General features: G+C 35.8%; 2 protein-coding genes across 2 annotated transcripts; both read right to left on the bottom strand.

Annotated features, from left to right (window-relative positions):
• Positions 1 to 429: 429 nt before the first annotated feature.
• Positions 430 to 2,139, bottom strand: LOC124846955 (protein phosphatase 2C 51-like). The gene is made up of 3 exons (XM_047324327.2): positions 1,299 to 2,139; positions 1,064 to 1,169; positions 430 to 766 (listed from the first exon to the last, which is right to left on the bottom strand). The coding sequence occupies exons 1-3, from the start codon at positions 1,935 to 1,937 to the stop codon at positions 462 to 464; spliced, it is 1,050 nt and encodes a 349-aa protein (XP_047180283.1). The 5' UTR covers positions 1,938 to 2,139; the 3' UTR covers positions 430 to 461.
• A 1,146-nt stretch (positions 2,140 to 3,285) lies between these two features.
• LOC124846958 (long chain acyl-CoA synthetase 5-like) lies at positions 3,286 to 14,995 on the bottom strand. Its single transcript, XM_088100304.1, has 19 exons — positions 14,852 to 14,995; positions 14,081 to 14,144; positions 13,883 to 13,972; positions 12,666 to 12,722; positions 12,207 to 12,255; positions 11,563 to 11,639; positions 11,399 to 11,438; positions 11,220 to 11,314; positions 10,677 to 10,844; positions 10,425 to 10,535; positions 10,237 to 10,324; positions 7,516 to 7,582; positions 7,168 to 7,243; positions 6,965 to 7,082; positions 6,146 to 6,391; positions 5,904 to 6,043; positions 4,779 to 4,961; positions 4,416 to 4,535; positions 3,286 to 3,479 (listed from the first exon to the last, which is right to left on the bottom strand). Exons 2-19 carry the CDS (start codon positions 14,111 to 14,113, stop codon positions 3,444 to 3,446), a joined length of 1,794 nt encoding a protein of 597 aa, XP_087956430.1. The 5' UTR covers positions 14,114 to 14,144; positions 14,852 to 14,995; the 3' UTR covers positions 3,286 to 3,443.
• Between the last annotated feature and the right edge of the window lie 1,817 nt (positions 14,996 to 16,812).

The following is a 16,812-nucleotide window of genomic DNA, read 5'->3' as shown; positions in this document are numbered from 1 at the left end:
TATTAATTGAATCTGATAAATATTGTTTGTTTTTTTAAAATAAAAAACCAGCTGTACAATAAGATTGAACAGGCACAACACAATGCTGTAAACTAGGTTGACTTTCGTGTTAGATCAGTATTTAAGTCAACATATATTATATCCAAATATTTAACAGACATGAATGAACAATCACACCATCAAGTAATTGTAAAATTTCTATAGTGTTTTGTGATTAATGAAAATGAAAATGAATTCTAAACTGTCTGCCCATATGTTATCTATTCTTCATTTGAAAACTAATATAAAATTTATTTGTAGAACTACAATTGCTTCTCAGTCTCCATTGTGATAACAGTGACCAAGATCTAGAGAAAAAAGGAAGCTTTTCATTGTATTTGAAATTGATTTTATAAAATATAAGTAAAAAGAGAGAATTAAAATTGGAAAGTAAGAAATGGTTGAGTATTATTACATGGAGTTCAGGATGAAGTGGTGTTGTTGAGTTGGATGACTATGACACTGATATTGTCTTTGCTTCCACGAGCCATGGCCAACTCTGCCAACAAAGATGCAGCTTCTGTTGCATTGCTTACAACAGTCTCCTCTTTTAAATTCCTCTTGATTTGGCCATGGAGGCAGCTTCGTACAACCTCACAAACAAACTTGTTTGACACCACATCCCATAACCCATCGCTTGCTACCACCACAAACTCATCACGCTCTGTTCGCTCGTACACCATCGTCTCTGGCTCAGATATCACAAAAGGTTTCATCGAATGATCCCCTGCACAGTGTGAAATCCCCCTTCTCAGAATTTTACATGACCGAACAAACCATTTGGTAAAAACAGTAACTCAAAACAAGACAACTTTCTTAGTTATTCATGTGTCATTCCTATGGTAATGCATGAGTATTTAGTTTAGGAGAAAAGCAATTTGGTTGAAGTATGTTTCTGAAAAGTCTAATGAAACGTGCATGTTCTTGATGACGAAGATAGGTGGAGATGATGCAGTAATTTATGAGCTATGTTACGGAAACACAGAGCATATGAAAAATGAAAAAAGTGAGTTTAGAAGTTTACCTATGGATCTGGAAGTTGCAAGAACTCCCAAAACACGACTTCCGTTCCAGTTAATCACTCTTCCACCGGCAGCTTCTATTCTCTCTCTTTCATCTGAACGATCAGGCTGATTTGTATACACGTATACACATTCCACAAAGTTAAACAAACTCCAAAACTATTCACTATCTCAACATGCAACAACAATCAATAACTAAATCATAATCATAATTAATATTAATTAATCATCGATCACCTTATGATCACGCGAAAGTGCTATGGCTACACCGCCGCGGCACAACACCGACCTCGAGTCACCGCAATTCGCCACCACAATCTCCTTCTTCCCAACGACAACAACCGCCGCCGTTGAACCTGTGGTGTTTCCGCCACCGTCATCGTTCGCCTTACCACCAACTCCGATCTCCTTGTCCATCTTCATGAAACACGAATACATAACCTCGCACCAATCCAATCCCTTCTTCGCGTTCTCCCTCACTTCATCCGCCAACAGCAGGTGTAGCCTGTCGCGGCAAGCGTTCGCCACCAACGTCCCGCCGTGTCCGTCGTAAACCGCGAAGAAATCATAACCGCCACACCACTGCCCCGCCGCCACCAAGCCGGGAAACACCATGACGGCGTCCTCCATTGCGCGTCGCCGCCCGATCACGGATATGGAACCGTGCGTTGCGGAGGAGGAGGAGGAGGACGCGGCGGCCTTGGATTCTTCCATGGTGGGAATAACCACCGCTACTTGGGAAGGACGCTTTCTCTTCTTGGGATAGTCATCGTAACACAGTTCAATTTCTTTAGATTTTGTTTTCGCACTGCTATCTGTCGAATCCATTTCGCTACTGATTAATTCTGCTGTGGATTTGTCTTTTAAATAGTGCATGTGTTCACAGTTGTAACGTACTTATGGGTTCGTTCGTGTTATCATATGGACTTGTTTCTGTTATCATAATCTCATACACTGCAGGCACCGGCTTATTTTATTTTCTTTTCTTTTCTTTTATTTTATTTTCTTTTCTTTTGGAGTTCTCTTCCTCTTCTACCAGGAAACTATGGGTTTTGTATATGATTGAGTTTAACGTGACACGAATCAGGTCGCTCGCCAAAGCTGAACACATTAAAGAGAACGAAATCTTTACACGTGTGCTCGAAAGTTGAATTATACAAGTAAAACGTGAAGGGATAAGCTTTCTTATGTGATCTAATTAAAGGTTGTTAACGCTTTTTTATTTATTTTACGTTAGTACTATATAATTATTAATGTTTATGACTCAGCTTAATCTTATTTATCTACTAAAATTTGTCTCTTAAAGTTTAAATATTAGCAAATACTAGTAGCAGAGTATAAATACATATTTTTCATCAACAAATTAAAGTAAATTTTGAAGAATTTAATGTTAAAGAGTTTCCATAATTATTTTTTCTTACAAATACTTGAATCAAAAACAGCTGACACCTGAGTGACGTGAAATAATTATTTTAGAAATTAGCCAGTTCATTGAACCACCGATGTAATAATTGGAATTTGCGACAAAAAAATATAAATTAATTGTATAAAGACTTATATAGTGAATGGTGAAGGCAGGGGGAGGGGGTGTACTGTGGGCAAAAGAAAAAGAAAAAATATGGACAGAAGACGGTTGTCTGTCTGGTTTGAGCACATGAATGTGATCCAAAAAGTGGGAATTGCTTTGGAAAAAGATGCATAAAAAGATGGAGATTGAAGTTAGCATGACCGTAACGTGGCTGTTTCATCAGGCGCCACTTGTTCTTAGCTACAGTTTCATGAGCGTGCAAGAAACAAATATCCAGACTCATTGATTTCTCGAGAAGCATCATCTCATTTTACAAGACGTTTGGTTTAGGAATTACATTACATTTTCCAAAATCAATCATTTTTTATAATCAAGAAAGTTATTATTTAATATACTGATAGCGTTTAATTATTTACTTATTCTGAGATTTTATTAAAAATTGCTTTGAATGTCACTGTATCGACGTGTGGAGGAAATACAATTTTTCTCCTGTAAAGAAAGTGCTGCAGAGTAATATTATAATCGAGCCAATAATTTGTATAAAATAGTATAAAATTTCGTGTAAGCAGTTGAACAAAAACTACGCATGGCGTGTTATCAGCCATTTGAAAATTAATAACCATATATGTGAAAGGATCCGTGAATACTCAAAAAGTAAGTACATGTCTAGAGAGGAAAAAAAGAAATGTATGGATATGAAGAAATTATAAATAAAAATACATTTATAATATTGGGTATCCCTATATTCATCGTATATACAGTCACCTAAGGGAAACAATAGAAGGAAGAGAATAACATGCAGAAAATAAATTGTCCCCGTGACATTAACTCCCAAAGCACCTCTGAGCCATGGCTTACTTTGTACTCTTGTACATGTTGTCAATAGCATTCTGCGCACAAAATAAAAAATGGTGCAGTCAGTACTTTTATCACCCTCCCCATAAAGAGCCTCATAAAGGTAAAATGTTTTGACTCTGAAACCCAAACATTAAAAGGTGTGCTAGAAAAAAGAACAGCCGTAACATGAATTCATTTCCATAGAAGGCCTACACAGATACACCAGCATGCATGTATCCAATACACGTTTCTGTGTTTATTTAAACAGACGCACAACACACTCAAAATTCCGTAGATTCAGCTACGGTATGCTGAGTCAGATTTCACATCTGCTTGTTTGTACACAATAACCATGCGCAAATATCTGAGTAGAAGCATTGTGAGAGTGGACATAAATTGCAAGTTAGATGAGAATATCTTAACTTCTAGAACCTGTATGTGTCATAGCTTAAGTAGTCACACGATTACAAAAATCCATGTTCCAGATTTTCTCATAAATTGTGTACTTAACATTGTTATTTAGGTGCAGTTTTCCATTTTTAAACTATGAGAATATCTTAACTTCTAGAACCTGCATGTGTCATAGCTTAAGTAATCACACGATTACAAAATCCATGTTCCAGATTTTCTCATAAATTGTGTACATAACATTGTTATTTAGGTGCAGTTTTCCATTTTTAAACTATGATATTTAAGTATTAGTAGGTAGGCCAAAGTACATCCGGACACAGATATACTTGAGTTCCCATAGGCAGGTCAAAAAACACTATACAATCCAAAACCATATTGCTTTGATCACCCTGACTAATAACCCATACAGCCAACAAAACAGGAACTGACTGAGATTTCTCAACCTTCTTTATTTGTTGTTCGGTTATGAGTAAAGAAAGGAAGAGGAAGAGTATAACCTTCCATTTATGAAGGTTGCTCCACTTTAAGACTATTCAATATGAAGTGAAATGAAATCCTGAGAATTTGAAAACTTGTACCTGATAAAATTTAAGCAACTGTGGCCTCTTCTTCTTGTATGTTGGAGTGATAAGGTCACGTTCCATGTCAAACGGAATCGGGTCAAGATGAACTCCTTTTATAAACTCGAAACCTTTCAACTGCCAAATACATATTCGCCATCCCACAAAACTTCAGTATATGTACTTGTAGAAACATGTTTACACGTAAGACAAGATCATTTAAAACAAGTGCAAGACCAAACATAATATTTCATGTCAAATATAATTACTACCCAAAAATAGTTATTAAACAACTTTAGATTGATGTGAAATTTTATCATACACATAAATACTCCAAATAAAACCATTTAGATGATGATAACAAAAGCAAAAAAAAAATACCTTCTTTTCCTTTCCAATCTTTGAGAGCTCTGCAAGTATGTAACTTTTTGCTCTAGCATCTTCACAAAGAGAATTGAAGTCCTTTGATATAGCATTTTCTTGAGCCCATTGTTCAAGTGCTTCCTTTCTGGGATTAACAACAGCAACAAGGAAGGCCTCAAAACTGTTTCCGTAAACCCATATCTGAAATAGAGGAGAAAAAGGTTTATATCTTCATGGAATAGAATATTTTCAGCTCATTCATGAAGCTAATTTAGAACCTTGTTTCTTTTTTGCACTGGACTAAACCTTTTGACATCATTACTCATTTGTATGTCCAGATGTTTGAACAAATAGTAGCACAGATACATGCCCCAGTAGTTGTCTTAAGTCTTGAGAAAAATATCACAAAAATTTATAGTATTTGTTAGAAGTGGACTTTAAACCTAACTCAACCCCACAAAACCGGCTTGTAGGGTGAAGTTTGCACCCACTTATAAACTATGAATTGGCCTTGTCTCTAATCGATGTGAGACTTCCAACACACCCCCTCACGCCGAGGTATATACATCTCGAACGTGAGATTAGACATTTTTAATGGATGGTCCGATAGCAGGTGGAACAATATGCCCAGCAAACAACAAATATCGTTAGGATAAACAATATGTCCAGCAAATAACAAATATCACTAGGATAGGCTCTAACCTGGCTCTAACACCATATTAGAAATGGACTTTAAGCCTAACTCAACCCCACAAAACCGGCTTGTAGGGTGAGGTTTGCACCCAGTTATAAACTATGAATTGACCTTATCTCTAGTTGATATGGGACTTCCAACAATATTAAAAACAAATACTTCTAACAAGAAGCTACAATTTGAATGTGTCTAGCGATGAAAGAAAAATATCCAAGCCTGTTTAGTTTAAACTTCAGGATAAAAAATATCAACCTAAGACAGAGGGTTAGTAGGCCATGATTGGTCCCAAAGTTTCGAAATTCTATCATCAACCTGAGGTAATCAGCTCTAGTAGTATATCAGTAACATTTTCTAATCTTCTACATATTTTTCCAATTAGATATAAGCAATAAATTTGCTACAATTAGGACAGAAAAACCATTGGAAGGAATAGGGTTATCAGGACTTACAGATTCAATACATGAAACTTGTCCATAAATGTTCTCCAGGTTTTCGACAGCAACATATTCTCCCTGTGAAAGTTTAAATATATTTTTTTTCCTATCAATAATTTTCATGCTTCCATTAGGTTGCCACTCTCCAATATCCCCTGTTGAAGGTATCATTTGTGAATAAAAGAAAAATTGTAGCCTCATAGCTAATATAAGAAATTACCTATAAACCTCAATTTTGGAAAACATAATAAAATAACCTGTATGGAACCATTCATCGATCAGAACCTCTTTGGTGAGATCTTCACGTTTGTAGTACCCGGAAAACAAGGTTTTACCCTTTACACAAATTTCTCCCCTTGGTGTGCTTGCTAGGGCATCATATCCCATTTCAGGAACAGATTCCAAGCACACATCAACATTTGGTACTGGAGGGCCCACCGTTCCAAGCATTTCCATTTCATTTGGTAATGAGACAAAGGTTCCCGCACAGGTTTCAGTCAGGCCTGTTCGCATTTTTAACAGGAGCACCAAGTAAAATAAACTACAGTAGCAAACGTATTCAAATATCCAACTTTAATAGCTATTTGACAAATACAAAATGGCTATGAATGTTCTGAATAAGTAGTAGAAAATTTGTACGTAATTGAAATTCATTTGAAGTAAATCTTTCAAAATTTACAAGTTAAATATCAAATGAACTAAAGAGTAAAGAAGAAAAATAAAAAACTATCCCTTTAAAAATATAAAGTTAGTTTTAAACCAATTTTGGATGTTTTCAACTACCATTACTACACCATCAAATGCTATCTGCTTTCTCAAATTTTACGTGATTACAAGAAGGAAACAATTATATCCATTCTACCTAGTGTTATTTTGATCTGTGACAAACACTCCTTAAAATATTTAACATGTAATCCTCGGATAAAAATAAAATACCACTATTTTCTGATAAAAAATCATTTTCAACTAAGAGCATGTTTTTGTGTCACCATCACATGGAAATCAAATTAATGACATTTTTCTTGAAAAGTGATAGTATGGTATAAGTTTGATTTTCATATTTAAAAAGAACATACCATATCCTTGTAGGACATGACAACAAGTCACCACCCGTAAGTAACCTTCCACATGTGCAGATAAAGGTGCTGCTCCAGACAAAATAAGACGAACTCTACCTCCTAAACCCTGCTTTACCTGATTATGTAGCAAAGCCATGATTAGGAATAAAGATCCAGTAATACTGAGAGGCCGAGGAGTTTAGATTTATAAATTTCACTACCTTATCAAATACAATTTTATCACAAATAGGGGATGCCTCTCCATGGGTAAACCCTTTCTTCATGTTATTCAGCTTACTGAAATCAGATTTCAGAATTTGCATTGTAAGAGTATGGCAGAACTGATTATAAAAAATAAAATAAAAAATATTGAAGTGCCCCTAAGAGGCCACGAGAGATTTAAACACATACATAGTAAAAAATAATATTAATCTAACAAGAATTTGTAAGCGAAATCAATCAAGAACAATCTTAGTTCCATAACAATCATACAGAGAATCCACGACAGTTTTTTGCATGTTCATGATTTCACCCAGACTCAAATATTTATTTACAAAAACAGCACTTACTATGAATAAGCACAGTTGAATAATGTCCTCTTCAAGAAGCCCCCAGAAGCAATCTTCTGTGTCATACCTGTGTTCCAGATCGGGGTTAAGAGTCATAATCCAATTTTCTCGATGGTTGGAGGAGTAGGAAAAAATATGTAAAAGAAAAGCAAGAAAAATGCTATTCCTATAATAAAAAATTGAAGAGTAGCTTTGTTAGGTTCCTGAGTATGAAACCTAACGATGACAACTCACTCACACAATCACAACAAGAAAACGATTGGAAAAGAATGAATTATCTGTATTCTCATCAACCAAAGTAGCGTACAATCAATATCTGGGAGCATAACCTCCCTCCATCTTACAGAAGCCTAACCCCCTCACAAGGTCCAAGACCTGTCCATACGAAAGAAAATGACTAGCTGCCTTCTAACAATAAATAGAACTATATTTATATAAGGTTTCCCATCCCGCCTTTCGTAACCGCTCTCTCATTTTCCCGCCTTCTATCTTCTTACCTTAGATCCTATCATTACACCCTGCTACAAAACAACCTTGTCCTCAAGGTTGGAACAATGAAGTTTGAGCCCATGGCATTTTGATATGGTCTTATCACAGGAAGAGAACCCGCTGGCTACTACCTGCAACTTCCGGTCTGGAGGCTTGGGCGGTGGTCGAATTGAGAGATAAAGTTTATGGGTCCATTTTTGTCTCTGTATTATTTCCTTGAAGGCGAGGAGCTTCGTATCTTTTCCTGTAAAATACCTTCCTCTACCATTCGGCTCTCTTCTCTTATCTTTATACCGTTCGGCTCTCTTCTCCCTTTTATTATGTTGTTCGGATCTCTTCTCCCTATCTTTATGCCGTTCGGCTCCTCCCTCCTGCATTCAACCGTTTGGCTCGCGTTAACAACCCTGAACAGAGTTGCTGCTAGATCTTCCCAGTCTAGAGTTAGTTCTCCTCTTCGTTCTACTACCGTTCGTCCTCTAATGGCCAATACCATTCGGTCCCCTATCAAACCGTGCATCTTCGGTATTGACCCCACACTCTTGGCGGCTCTCGACCGGCCTGGGTAATTAGCCTTGGACCACTCGGCAACTCCCGATCGGCCTGGGTTATAGCGATTAGCCTCGGACCTTGTCACCTCACTGCTCGTTCGTGCCCCGAACGACTAGTCTTCTATGGCCTCGGATCACTCAGCCAATGACTGGGAGACCGTTTTGACTGTAAGACTGTTCGGCATGTAATTGTAACAGTAAGACCGTTCGGTTCCGGCCGAGATCTCCCGTTCGAATTCGGCGGTTCTCTCCCGTTTGGGTCCAGCAGTCCTCTCCTGTTCGGATCTGGTCGTCCTCTCCTTTTCGCTTCCCTAGAATTCTTCACTCTTGGCGGCTCCCGATCGGCTTAGGTGATTGGCCTCGGACCACTCGGCCACTCCCGATCGGCATGGGCTATAGCACTTGTCCTCGGATCGTTCGGCGACTCTCTGGAACTCCTCAACATCCCTTGCGATCCGCATCGCCACCATCCATTCCTGCGGGTCATGCTATCAGACTTGATTCCAGATATCCTCTTTCAATCCCGCAAGAAAATATCCTAACAGCTGCTCGTCTAGCACTCTCTTCATTCGACCCGCCAATATCTTGAAGTATTTTACATACTCGTCCACCGTCCCCGTCTGTCTCAATGCCGTCAACCGCTCAACAATGGTTCCAAACCTTATCACCAGGGCTTCCTTCAAACCATCCCATGAACGATTCTTGGCTTTCTCCTTCCAAGCTCTGAACCAGTAACCAGCGCTCCCCTCCATGCTCACATACGCCAATCATACCTTCTCCTGTTCCACTACTCCTTGTAATTCGAAGAATCGCTCCGCCCAATTGATCCAGTTCAATGGATCTAATCCTTCGAACACGGGCAACTCCACCCTCTTCCTCCAATTCAACCGCTCACCTTCTCCGCCCCCAATTTCGTCCTCGCGTCTTGTACTCCTATTGGCGTTCACAGGCGCCAGACTGTCGTCAAACTGTTCCCCTTGAGTGCGGTGCCGTCCCCCCAATAATCGCATCACTTCTTGAAGATCTTGGCGGATGGCCGCCGAATCTTGTCTCAATACCGCAGTTTCAACCTTCTATCCGTCTATTGCAACCTCCACCGCGTCTAGCCGGCTTTCTACCATGTTCAGGCATCCCTCATTTCTTCCCTCCATTCTTCTTCACACGTGCTCTGTTCGCTCCTCCGATAAAGATCTAGCTGGTTCTTGATCTAGCAATTCTCTTGTTGATACGACAGCGCTCTGCTTCTCGATCCGGCAAGTCGGACCAATTTGTTAGGTTCCTGAGTATGAAACCTAACGATGACAACTCACTCACAATCACAGCAAGAAAACGATTGGAAAAGAATGAATTATCTGTATTCTCATCAACAGAAGTAGCATACAATCAGTATCTGAGAGCATAACCTCCCTCCATCTTACGGAAGCCTAACCCCCCTCACAAGGTCCAAGACCTGTCTATACGAAAGAAAATGACTAGCTACCTTCTAACAATGAATAGAACTATATTTATATAAGATCTCCCATCCCGCCTTTCCTAACCGCTCTCCCATTTTCCCGCCTTCTATCATCTTACCTTAGATCCTATCAAGCTTTCTCCACGGAAATAAAAGTTTGAGCATTAACACTATATATCATGGGAAGATCATCAAACATGTCAGAAATCACAAGAATTTTCAAGAGTTTACCTGAGTACACTCTATCGAGCACACGGGGAACAGCACAAAAAATAGTTGGTTTTAGTTCCCCAATATCTTCAATTAGCAATTTGACATCCTGAAGTAATTGTGCAAATGATGGTCATATTCCAAATCCAGAGTTCATTTATGATATTAAATCTCCATTCTGTAATGACAGATATACTACATATACTCACCCCACGCCAGAAACCAATTGAAGCACCATGCCATATGAATGTTTCCTCAATGACCCTATCAAAGATATGTGCAAGAGGAAGGTATGATATGTATACATCCTTCTCAGTTAACTGCAGAGAAGGGAAAAGAAGGGAAACTATGAGAGTCAAAGAAAGGATAGCTATTCATTCAGTATCCTAAAACGTAAAATGAAATTGCATATTCATGTATTTCCAAGTATAGTGCAGGAGTTGTGAAAGAAAACAACATACTTGTTCATTGACACTCTCCAACAGTCGCTTTACCCCGGCTAAGAGAGTGATAATACTCTCATTTGATATCAACACTCCCTTGGGGTCACCAGTAGTTCCACTAGTATACATTATTGTACAGATGTCACTCCTTTTCTTAATTGGAAGATCATAACTCTGACCTTGACCCTGTGGCATATATTAAAAATTGAATTAGGAACAGGAACCACAAAAATACCAGAGAGGTGAAAGATATGATTACTTCCTACAGGGGGACTGAAATTAACTAGAAAAATAAATTTGGACGTATTTGTAACTATATAAATTGGCCCAGAAAAATGCTCCCAAAATTTCCATTTACAAATCATCCTTTTTTTTCATTTCCACTGCACTAAAAGTTATATTCATTAATTGTTTTCTACAAGTATTATGCCAACTGTAGGTGGATCAAGCTTGTGATACAATATTTTTTTGTGTAGTAATTACAAATGTAATTGTAGGAGTGCTTCTATTTTAAAACTTTCAGAAAACAAAGAGTAATAGTATACGAAATGAATAACCCACCACTTGCAAAAATTCATCCCACGAATATATTGCCAACCCAAACTTCTCAACTTCTTGCTTTTGTTCAGGGGTAACCTTTCCGAAGCTTACAATTGCTGTGACAAAGATGAAAAAGTGAAATGATTCTTCCTAAAGCATAAGCATTTTAGTAAATAAAGGAGAGAAACTACAAAACATACTCTTGAGATACTTTGTTGCATTTGGAAATGTCTTCAATAGCTAAAATGTTTCAAAAACAAATATATGGGTCAGACTGACCACTAGCATGATAAGATTGTACAAAACTCTCTAATCTTTCCTAACAATTAAACTAATTTAAAACAAATGATTTCAATAGAAGAACCTCGGGTATCTTCTTTTCTTCCACAAATGCAATTGAGACCTCTGCGTGGCATATAATAAATTCTACAGCTCCAGCACCTATTTCATTCCGAGGAGAGTGTCAAAGCAAATGATAATTACAAGTTTAGAAATTGAAAAACAAATAACTCTAAAATGGGATATTGCTTTTGTAAAATTGGATATTGTTTATGCACCATTTTAACTGAATTGCAGTAAATTTTTATAAAAATACTTTTCAAAAGGACTTTGTTCATTCACTAGGTGAGAATTTCAAAAGGTATAATTAATGAATTTATTTGTTCAGAAAAATTACAACATATAATAAAAAATAAAAAATAGCCACAAAAGGTTTTGATAAATGCTTGCATTTAGAACTTACATAATTTTTCAAGATGTAATATTGTACATAGTTTCTAAAAAGTTCATAAATTAGGAAATTTGTTATTTGTTGGAAAAAGTTACAGAAAAAATGTTACATCGCCACCAATGTTGCATCTTTTCACACAACATCAAAGCTTTTGAGATTACTGATCCTTGATAGTAGCAACTATTTGTACAATTATAGATGACAAAAGCAAATTTTAATTGCATTTGAGTATAAGCATCAACATGGTGTAGAAACAAGATAATGAAGGGGTGACATACCCAAGGTATCATATAAAGGTACACAATAGAGTCCATGAGCATTGCAGGCCTGCAATTTTTTGCAAATATGTTAAAAACCATTGGGTGAAAGAAGTTAGTTCAGCAACATTATTGTTGTGACCAGGGATACCATAACTGGCACAATATAAGTATAGAGATATAATTAAAGAATTGGAACTCTCTGCAGAGTGTGGATATTCAATATAAGAAACGAAGCTTCATTCCAGAAATATCTTATTCTCCTTTCAGCTCAATGCGGACTAAAACTCACCACCAAATAAACAATAAATTAGACATAGAAATAATTATAAATACTCAGCCCAAAATACAAGCAAATGTCAACACATGAATACTGCAGAAAACTCCCACATGTAGGGTAAATACTTCCAAGCGAGCAGTAAAATTAAGATGGAAAAAAGGAAGAGAACAGAAGGGAAGGGAATTCAAAATAAATTTTACCTCCATGCTCATAATCCATTCTGCTGAATTGGCACCATAAATACCGCATTTTACACCCTGCAAACCAGTAGTATATGAATTAATCTCAAAAGAAAAAAAAAATGCTAGAAAATATAAATATTATCATATCATATGCAAAAAAATAAAATATCAAAACATATAAACAAGGATCCAATATACAAACTTATGTGCAAAAGGGAAATTTGTCATATGCTAAGCACTTTAACTCACGAAACCAAGTTTTTGAATCAACGTTGAGATACTTCTTAAATTTTGGGTTTTGACCAAAATGAATCTCAAAACATAGTCTATAGAATAAGCTGAAGTTACAACTACTTTCATTGTATCACTACTATACAAAATACTATCTCCAACAAACACCCGTAGCATTGATGATTGAACATCTTGAGCATAAAGTTAACAAGAGTGAACATCTTTGAATGGTTTGATAATCACCAAATGACGGACAACTCGATAGACTCAACATATTATAATTTGGGTTTGAACTTAACTAAGTCCCAAAAGCTAACTCATGAGATGATGGTTGTTGTCCAATAAATACCCTATTTCAGTTATATAATAACTAATCATATGAGATCTCCAACACAGTCCATGCTCATACAAATACCAAATTGTAAAGCAAGGTTGACAAATTTGAGAGCTTTCATAAACTAAGAATTACCTAAGGAAAAAGAGGATTAAAAAAAAAATCTATTGATGACATATATACATAACATAATACTTTCTACACAAATAATTGAATATTTCAACTTAATGATAAAGAAAAGTAGCAAGTCACAATAATAAAGTATGATATTATACTAAGGTTAAATATGATTAAACTTGAATATATGGTCAAACCTAACATAAATTCATAAAAGCATAAGTTCTTAAAGTGAAAATATTTAAAAGAGGAACTAATTTCTTCAAATAGTTTTATCCTTAACAAAATATTGTTAGTGTTGTCAATGAATGGCCAAAACTACATACTCAGTTGACCTGAGATTCTAAAGAGCTTGTCTGAGTATACTCTTATGTTGAGAGTTAACTCGTTTTCTTTACCAAGGATTGTAAACTTAAGAGGTTAAGAGTTAACTAGAAAGTCTGACAACTTATTATCAAGAACATCCAGCACTTGAAATATGTCAAAGGTATGGAACCATGTTAATTGCACATTAATCTTGTTTGTAAATAACGAAACGACATGGTTGACTTACTTCTCCATAACCACAGCTGCGGATGGAATTCCCAACCTTAATCACCTGGTCATATACTTCTTTGTATGTTAACCACTTGTACTTGCCTGCCTATAGAGTCACGAAAAGGAAATTCAAGTCGGTTAAAAGCGAAAAATGGTGAAGCAATGTCAAGAAAAAATCCAGAACACAGGACTCAATCGGTAGTCAAAACCTCACCTTCCCATTCACAATTTCCCGGCGACCAAACATTGGACTAGTTGGATATTTCTCAACGGACAATCTGTAAAAGTACAACACACTCAGAACTGAATTGACTAATCTTTTATCAATACAAGTCATAAGTTCGGTTCAGCGTAACATTGATCTGGATCAACACAGGTTGTGGATCAAATCCTAAGCCAAGTAAAAAAATTAAACCGAATGATCAAGTCGTCTTCATGCACATGAAAAGCTCGCCAACATTTATTACAGTATTAAAAAGGAAAAAAAAAATACCGACAATGCAAACTCTGGTGCACGAAATTAATACTTTCACTTTCCAAATAGATAGCTACTAAATCAAGTAAAATTAAACTGTATACTTAGGTTCTCTTCATGCACACGAAAGTCCAACAACATTAATTCATTGTTGCAAAAAAGTGGTTAAACCGAAATTTCTACTTTCACTGCTCCAAATAGATAGCTTCAATCGAAAGTCTGCCTAACTATGATACAGATCAGAGAGCTCTGCATGGCAAGTAGGTATACTAATTCGGGAGATTCAAATAAACTATCCGATTTGTACGTCATTAGAGGAAATACATCTTCCGACTGTGAACGTAAAAAGAAACGATCATTGCTTCGAGCACCAAAAGCTTTCCAGTAAAGTCTCATACGCAATTCCAGATCATATATCCACGAAAGGAAGTAGGAGCTTATTGATCTGACATTTTTGCATAAAAAATTGACGAAAAACAAAGAGTAGTGAAATTGAAGTGACGAGCTCACCGGAAAACGTCCCAGCAGCAATCGAGACCTTCGATAGGAGCAGGGAATCCATTCTTGGCGAAGAGGCTACGGTACACAGGTCCTCTCGATGGCCTTCCTTCGTCGCCTCCTTCGCTTTCTCGACCTCAACGATGAAGCTCTTCTGTGCCATCACTGTGGCAATTCCTCTGAAGAATCAGGGTGAATCCGAAACTGAAGTGTTTGAAATTGGAAGGGAAAATAGAGAGAATAGGAGAGAATGACAAATGGAAAGATAATTTGAATGAAAGTTGGATGAAATTTTGTTTGACTTGGACTATGGGAAAACTAGTGGTGTGGTAGAGAAGGTGGATAGCTCTGCCTCTCTTGCGTTGGCGTTACTCTGCTTCCTAATAGTCTTCAGAAAATTAGGTTTGAGCTGGTCAACAAATTCTGAACCAATTTTTGCATTATTGACTTCCTTACTTTTCTTTATATATATATATATATATATATATATATATATGCCTCCTTCTTTTCCTCATAGGGCAGTGTCTCAGTTTCTGGAAACAATATTTTCAAATTAACAGTAGTCAAAATTGTGGAAAAAAATAATTATCAGTTTTATTTCTTATAAAATTAATTCCACTAATTCTATCTTTCTACTTTTCGATTTTATAATTACTTTTAAAATAAAATAGAATAAAATTATATATATTCATATATATAGAGAGAGAGATAGATAGATAGATAGAGAGAGAGAGGTATATATATATATATATATATATATATATATATATATATATATATATATATATGGGTAATATTAAGAGTATCATGAAAGGTGATGCTACTTCTATTAGCCGAATAAAAGTATTCTAGAGAGGGACGTGAGGTTCTCTATGGTAATTTGAGAGAAAATACTTAACTAATGATAGTATTAATTTTTTTATAATTCAATATTTAATTAAAATCATTTTTAACAAACTATATTTTATTTTAAATTAATTATATCATCTATTAATTTTTTAAAAATAAATCATGTGACATTTATTTCAAATTAATTTTAATTAATTATATTTTACATTCTATTAATAGTAATAAGAACAAATATATAATTTTATAACTTAAATTATTAAACAATTTTGTATTTATTATATTTATCAAATTATTCACAGACTTTCTACAAATTTTATCTCTAAATTTATTTATTTTCACTTCCAAAACTTTTAAAACAAATAACACCAAATTATTTTTTATGATTCCTAAAATATATTTACTCATTATCCCGCACACCATCTTCCAAAAGGACACAACCTTAACGATGATGGTAATTATACTACTCTTAGGATTGCAGAGATGACTCTTCTTTGTTTATATTTTAAATAATAACAATAATAATAATTATTATTATTATTATTATCTTTTGATAACTTTTTTTATTTGAAAACAAATTATCCATATTTTATTTTAAATCATTTTTAAGTAAATATCATTCAAAGGGAATTTGTGTAACTGAATTAGAGAGTGAGGTAATAAAGTGAAGTTAGGTTATGAGATGACTCATTCTTAGATCTGTATTTATGGAATTAAAATATCATTTTAATTCATTAAATAAATGTGTAACAACTTATTGACATGTTCCGTGGGAACTTTCCTACAGACACATCACAACACAACACGGCTTCTTCCTAAGTTGTATCACCTCAAAACAATCATAAAGCATTCCACAACTTTCATGTTGTCATCATTTTCCTTCCTTTTTCTATCACAGACGCAGCAAAAAAAATGTGATAGCATGGGTTTGATTTCAGTCACATTCATTCATTCTCTAATGTCATGTTTTACTCTCTTTTTTACCATTTTCTCCCATGAAACTACGTCGTATTCAGTAAACAATCTTAACCACCGTCATTTTTCTTATTCTACCGTGTGATCGCATGACGTTCCCGTGAACCACTCCGGTAGCTATTAAATAACTGTTTTCAGTTGAATATTTATTT

Source organism: Vigna umbellata, chromosome 10, assembly GCF_029865625.1.
Source record: "Vigna umbellata cultivar VRB3 chromosome 10, Vumbellata_1.0, whole genome shotgun sequence".
Taxonomy (NCBI): domain Eukaryota; kingdom Viridiplantae; phylum Streptophyta; class Magnoliopsida; order Fabales; family Fabaceae; genus Vigna; species Vigna umbellata.
Note: the sequence above shows the minus strand (reverse complement) of the source record. Positions and strands in the feature narration are given on the sequence as shown.

Excerpts from the sequence above, each read along its gene's own strand:
- LOC124846955 (XM_047324327.2), bottom strand. The coding sequence starts at position 1,937 with ATGCACTATTTAAAAGACAAATCCACAGCAGAATTAATCAGTAGCGAA. Across the intron at positions 1,170-1,298 it reads CACTTTCGCGTGATCATAAG|CCTGATCGTTCAGATGAAAG; the intron begins GTGATCGATGAT and ends TATACAAATCAG. Across the intron at positions 767-1,063 it reads TGCAACTTCCAGATCCATAG|GGGATCATTCGATGAAACCT; the intron begins GTAAACTTCTAA and ends CACACTGTGCAG.
- LOC124846958 (XM_088100304.1), bottom strand. The coding sequence starts at position 14,113 with ATGTTTGGTCGCCGGGAAATTGTGAATGGGAAG. Across the intron at positions 11,439-11,562 it reads AAGAAAAGAAGATACCCGAG|CTATTGAAGACATTTCCAAA; the intron begins GTTCTTCTATTG and ends GAAACATTTTAG. Across the intron at positions 10,845-11,219 it reads GGGATGAATTTTTGCAAGTG|GGTCAAGGTCAGAGTTATGA; the intron begins GTGGGTTATTCA and ends TATATGCCACAG.